Source organism: Otolemur garnettii, unplaced genomic scaffold (genome assembly GCF_000181295.1).
Source record: "Otolemur garnettii isolate 467f Iridium unplaced genomic scaffold, OtoGar3 scaffold00003, whole genome shotgun sequence".
NCBI classification, from domain to species: domain Eukaryota; kingdom Metazoa; phylum Chordata; class Mammalia; order Primates; family Galagidae; genus Otolemur; species Otolemur garnettii.
In genome coordinates this window covers 40,083,511-40,090,143 of record NW_003852398.1, presented here as the reverse complement: position 1 = coordinate 40,090,143, position 6,633 = coordinate 40,083,511, and the positions used below count along the sequence as shown (strand labels likewise).

The following is a 6,633-nucleotide window of genomic DNA, read 5'->3' as shown; positions in this document are numbered from 1 at the left end:
TTCTGGATAAGATAGTGTGGACTGGATTAATGGTGAATCTATTTTACCCTCAGACTGTGGTCAGAGAAAGCACAGCATTCACACATGGTAGGAAGAGAATAAGGAAAGGGCACAATGCAAAGAGCAAATGGTTTGGACCAGAGACAGCTGGGGCTGAGGTCCTGCTTTAAGTCTCAGCAGCTGTGCATCGTGGGAAAGTCAGCCTTTGTGAGCCCTGGCGTCCATATCTATTAAACAGAAATGCAGCAATAATAATATCTAATTCCTACCATCAGGGAATGAAATGAGATACTGCATCCCTACTATTTACAGAGCAGATCTTAATAGTAATCAGTATAATAAATGTATTACTTGACAGGCCTTCTTCCCAGCACCTGTTGTGTGCCACGCCCAGAGAGGCATGTGCTGGAGAGGAGAGGCCCCTTGGCCATGGGAGCCCGCAGATCGGCAGGGAGCAAGGCAAGACATAAGACATATGGGGCGCCATATTCAGTGCACTGTGCAGAGTCAGGACCCCAGGACTGGGAGCCCCATGTCCAGACCTCAAGTCTTCAGGAAGAAATAATGTAAGAGATGCCGGGATGTATACTGCTTCCTGGTAACAGCTGGAGCGTGAACTCCCTCTGTTGAGGGAGATCCTCAGAAAACTGCCTTTGCAGAATCTCTGTCTCACCCCAACCACATCGTGTTCTCTGCTCCTTGGGGAAGCAGACGGAGACCCTGTCAAGAAAGCTTAAGGTCTATGGCCCCAGCAACAGTGCTTGACGGGCAGTAGCAATGGGGGAGGACAAAGGTTAATGCCAGGGATCTTCTTCTGAAAGCCTCCTGATTTTGAGACCTAGCTTGTTGCTTTTTGATATGCATATCTCCAGAAATAAGGAACTGAGGATATACATGTCTTTAGAAATAAGGAACTGAGAAACTTGTCTTTCTGTCTCAGTAAAGATTAAAACTTATTGTATTTGGACATTGCCATGAGCCCATATTTCTAGGGTGCAGAAATAAAAGATTCTCCTGGGTCAGGCCTCTTCCCTTGCTAAAACCCCTTCTCCACCCCTGTGCTGTGCTGGAAGGACTTGGCTGCAGGCAGAAGCAAAACTTGTCCCCCACTCTTAATGCTAATGGAGACACACACACACACTCACACGCTCACACGCTCACATGCACACAAATGCACCAAGGACTGGGCTACTTAGGCAATCAGAAAACCTCAGCTTCGGTCAAGTGCAGTTAGCAGGGCAGGTCACATCCAGACACTGCTTGGCTTTGGACGGATAGGGAATAATAGCTGAGCGACGGCCTTTGAGGGACTGCAGTCTCTTATGGCTCTGAACTTCCTATATTATTGTGATAAAAAGTATCCAAGAATGGGCTAGCCTACCAGGGAGGGGAGCAATTCTAATTTTGACAGTACCTAAAAAAGTCCTCCTTCATGGTCGATTGTTCCCAGGAGGAATAAAGTAAACTTTGTCCTTTAAAAGCCTCTAAGATCTTCCCAAGCCTCCTGGCCTTCTCAGGTAGCAAGTGAGAAGGCCATTCTGGTGGTCACACCTCCCTGTCCCCAGCCTTTACCCTGTGTCCATGCTGCCCATCTCACAGGGCCAGGGAAGTCAACCAGGATGGCTGGTGGCCATCTGTGCCCTCCCAAGTGGCCTCATGGTGTGAACCTCAGCCCAGAGCCTGCCTTCAAGTGTTGAAAGGATGTCACTTGTCTAAGCACCTCTGGCTCCTGTCTCTTCTCCAGGCGTGCACCCTGCCAATGTAGACACCAGTGGGTACTTTGCTCTCGAATCTCAAAGGCCTTACATATATCCAGTCCATGATGATTCAGCGACTGCCCCAGGCCAGCTCAGTGCAGGCACTGGGGGTACAGCCATGATGAAAACAAAGTTCTGTGTCCTCAGTAAGCTGGCATGTGAGCCGAGAGAGGCAGACATAAGGAGTAAACATGCTAAATTAATAAACGAGAGAGCAGCTTAGAAGGTGGAGTTCTGGAACGGAGGTCAGGTTTGGGGTCCTGGGGTTGGGAAAAAGTGGAGTATTAAGGTGAGATGAATAGCTACAGCCACACTGTGCCAGCCAGACAGCCTAGTCAAAGGATCGCTCTGGGGACCCTAGCCAGGCACTGTGTCCTATGTGTGCTGGGGCCCACTGAAGGGATTTCAGGTGAGTAGAGAGCAGCTGGCCCAGGGTTTTTCTGCACCACGCTTTGACTCAGGGGTCCTTAAACTTTTTGAATGGAGGGCCAGTTCACTGTCCCTTAGACCGTTGGAGGGCCAGGCTGTGGGCCCCGGGACCAGTTGGCTGTTAAGCAGGACAGGCAGCAGTGGCAAAAACACCTGGCCAGCTGGATAAATGTCCTAAGTGGGCTGCATGTGGCCCGCGGGCCGCAGTTTAAGGATGCCTGCTCTGACCCAAAGTGTCTGTGGCTCTTCTGGTTCCACTCTAAGCACTTTGCTCTCTTTCATAAGAACGTGCCTACATCCTTGAGGAGTCTCCCACCTCTTGGACTCCCCAGCTCTTTCTTTTTTCTTTTTGAGAGAGAGTCTCACTTTGTTGCCCTCAATAGAGTGCTTCTGATGTCATAACTCACAGCAACCTCAAACTCTTGGGCTCAAGTGATCCCCTTGCCTCAGCCTCCCAAGTAGTTGGGACTATAAGCACCTGCCACAGTGCCCAGGTATTTTTAGAGACAGGGTCTTGCACTTGCTCAGGCTGGTCCCAAACTCCTGATTTCAAGCAATCCACCTGCCTCACACTCCCAGAGTGTTAGGATTACAGGTGTGAGCCACCATCCGACCAGCTGCAGCCTTCTACCTCAGGCACACTGTCAGTTTCTCAGGACTCCGGCTCCCTTAGCAGCACCCTGCCTGCCTCCCTTAGGTGAGCTCTTGGCTTCTCATAGTGGCACCCTGTAGACTGTCCCTGCATACACCCTTCCTAACTGTAGCCCCTGCAGCCGCAGGCACAGCTCATGAGCCCTCACACGTCTGTCCTTGGGGTCAGGAGTCTTATTACCCCTGTGGGACTCTTTGAATCCTTCTTTCCCCTAACAAAGCTACAACTTTCTTTGTTCTAAACAGCAAGGAATAAATAAACCTACAGACAGGCTTGTATTTTTCCTCCATATTTATTAATTCCAAAATAAACACATAAACTTGTAAACAAATGATCACAGCTGATGATGATTTAGAGTCGCTTGCTTGATTTTTTATTGCAACAGCTTAAAGAGAAAGCTTTCTACATTCAATAAATAGGATAAAAAATACTTCGTCTTCATACTTTTCTTCTCATCATCTGTCTCATATTTTCTTTCTGGAAAATTTCCAGGAGGCTTTGCAGAAATGTCAGCGTGTTGCCTGCTGTGGTTTGGTTGCATGGCTGTTCACAGGAGAAAAACTGCAGGGACAAAGTGGACAAGGACAGAGGGACTCAGACAGTGTGGACCCGAGCAGCCCAGGAACCACCCTGCTCAGAGAAGAGGGGGACGGAGGCGCAGGGATGGGAGGCAGGGTTAGAGACCTAGAAGACCAGGGAGGCAAGTCCAGGTTCTCCTGCACAGTGTGAAGACATTGTGGGCGGTTGACATTCGTGGCAGGATTTCAGTGTTCACATACATACCTATCAAGGGACCCTAAATTTCCCTGTTAGACAAAGTCTTTCCTGCGGTCTCTTTGAGGCCTAAAACTGTGTTATTGACCTTTTAAGTGGTCCTTCCAAGGTCATTTTATAGCACAATGGCTAAGAGTGAGACTTCGGGTCACAAAGACCTGAGTTCAAATCTAAACTCTGCCACTTATTGAAAATGTAGCCTTAGGCAAATCAGTTAACTTCACAGATCATTAGCTTTTTTCTTCTTGAGAGTAATAAACCTAATCATTGTCCCTAAGTTTTCAATGAGAGAGTATATATTAAGCACTTAGAACTGAAAGCTGTTGATGGTAGAAACATAAGCCTCTAAATAACTGAGGTCAGGGCTTTCTGCCTTCTGTGGTCTCAAGTGGAGAGGCTAATTCCCAAGGTAGGCAAAGAGGTGACCCCACCCCCTGCCATCACCTCCTCCACCCCCTTTCAACCCGGGGTTAATATATGCTGAGGAAAAGAATGCCTAAGGGGCCTTGAAGGCAGGTGGCAAACTTCCTCTCCTTGATCTGGGGACTTAAACACCTCCTTAGCCCACTAAAAAAATTTCTTTTAACGTATAGGCCACAGTATCTATTCAGTTAACAAGTTGAATCTCTAGGATAATTCAGTATTTCATGAACTACAGCTCTGATTCTTTAGATCATAGCTTCTAATTACAATCAGAATGAATCCTTTCCTTATTCAATAAGTGGAGAGAAAGATGTAAAGGACCCTATCTATGTATTTTTTAAAACTAGGGGGAACAATGGACTACCTCACTTAAATTCAGTTGTGTCTGATTAAATTTCTTGAACGTCCCTTATCAACCTTGAACTGTCAAGTCCAACTTCATCACCCTTTCTCATTCAAACAGGGATAGCAACAACACCCACATCAAAATGACCAACCCGAACATTCCACATGGAAAAACCAACTCACTGGACACTTGTTGTTCTTTAAGGCTGCAACTGTTTTTTTCACCCGATTGAAAATCTGTGGGTGTTCGGTGTGCACTGTGGAGTTGGTCATCTGTGACAGCCCCTCTTGGAAGCATGGTCTGGTGCAGTTGTCCTGGTAAATAATACAAATTTATTAAAAGAAGCGCTTCAAGGACAGCTTTGAGAATACCTCACTAAGCGTGGTAGATAGAGACTGCTTTAATGTAACCAGTGTAACCCCAAACTTGCATTATTTTCAGATACATCCCTTGCTGGTCTATAAAATAATCTTCAGTATTTCAAGGTGAAGCCACTTTTCCACAATGACAATCTCTGGAGGAGATTTTAAGTACAAGAAGCATGAGGCCTTTGGACCCTGTAGAACAACCAGTTTTGAGGCTCCCTGCTCCAGGCCTTGTGAGAGTAAATTCAAAAGTACATAGAACTACTTTTAAAATCCCCTCCCATCTGATGGGATGGGCCGGCTAAAGCAGCTAGAACGGGACTATAACCCTGGGGGCGGGGTTGCTGGGCTAACCATACATGCTTCCTCTCTAGAAGGCTCCCTGGCCTCTTCTCATCCAGTGACAGCCTGTGGTGAGCTTGACGTCTCACTTCAGCTGGAGTGAAAAGCTCAGATTTTCTCAGACATGGCTTGAGGGAAAACCCCGCACCGTGTGCACCCTGGATAAGTACTTCCTCGTTACCCCAACCAGGAGTTTAAATTAGGAATCAGAGCTTTACTGCCCCTCTTCTGCCCTGCCAGACTGGGCAGTGGTCCTCTCGGATCTCTGCCTCCACCCACAACCCAAGCCACTCATCTACCCAGAGTGCAGCATTCAAATCCTACAACGGACACCCTGATCAGCTAGGTAGACAGCAGGGAGGCAGGGACAAGGTGTCGGGGAGAAGAAAGGAGGAGGGATTGCACACACATAGTTGATGAAGATGAAAGACAGAGTTGTCATTCTATTCACATTGTTTCACAGCCCTAGGGTCATTGGCAAATGAGTTAGAAAGCAGTGTGACGTAACCTATATCAATGATTATATTCTTAGTTCCAGTATGATTAAATTGTGCACGTGGCCACTCATCTAAAAAGATATTTGAGATTCTTTATTCGATATTAAAATGTGTTCCAAGATCTCAAGAGACATAAAGCTAACTAAATACAAAGACATTTATTATAGTACAGAATTTCAAGAACCTGATTTTAAAAGCAAAAGCTAATCTATAATAATCGCAATTAAGTAACAATTTCTGATTTTAAATATCAAATCAATGTGTTTTTACTTACAAACAAAAAGAAAGGATCAAAATTATATTCCTTCACTATACTTACGGAGGGGATGGGCAGACACAGGCAACTGGTCACCTGCAAAAGAGAAATTTCAGTGTGAGGGTCCAGCTGTGAAAATTAAAATTAGTTTGGGAAGTTCTTAAAAGATTGTTCACTCACATTGCTGCTGCAGCTGCATTTTGAAGACAGATCTGTCTAAAGTAAGGAGAGAGGTAAGAACCCAAAATGAGTGGCGCATTTTGTCATCCTCTATATACGGCTCACTTAAATTGTCAGTAGCTGTCTTTCCTGCCATTCCCCCGTGCAGCCTACCTGCAACTTGTTGATGAGGAAGTTGATGTCCAAGATCCCCATGTGGGTTGAACACCCCTGGCCATCCACAGAGCAGAGGAGTAGGGCAGAGGCAAGGACTGTAACTAGGAGCATCATGACCCAGGACTGGAGCTCAGCCTGCAGGTGCCTTCAGATCTAGTCGTATTTAAAGCTCCCTTCAAACATGGGAAAACCCTGACATCAAACTGATACCAAGGGCCCACTTTTTCTCTGTAAATCGGGGCCCCTTGATATTGAAAAATAAAACTGAGTCACTTCACAAAGAGTATGTTGTGCCAGGAAATATCCTTCTTCAGAAAAGATACTTTTCTGTTAGGTACTGAATTGCTGAAGGAAAAGTTAAAGATCTAAAAACCATAATTTTTTTAAGGCAGGGATTCCGGTTGTGAGGGTTAGAATATTACCATGAAAGCCCAGGTCTGTATTTTCCCTTTTTAC

General features: G+C 46.1%; 1 protein-coding gene across 1 annotated transcript; it reads right to left on the bottom strand.

Annotated features, from left to right (window-relative positions):
- Window positions 1-3,276: 3,276 nt before the first annotated feature.
- IL9 (interleukin 9) lies at window positions 3,277-6,288 on the bottom strand. The gene is made up of 5 exons (XM_003782173.1): window positions 6,175-6,288; window positions 6,022-6,057; window positions 5,905-5,937; window positions 4,564-4,695; window positions 3,277-3,399 (listed from the first exon to the last, which is right to left on the bottom strand). Exons 1-5 carry the CDS (start codon window positions 6,286-6,288, stop codon window positions 3,277-3,279), a joined length of 438 nt encoding a protein of 145 aa, XP_003782221.1.
- Between the last annotated feature and the right edge of the window lie 345 nt (window positions 6,289-6,633).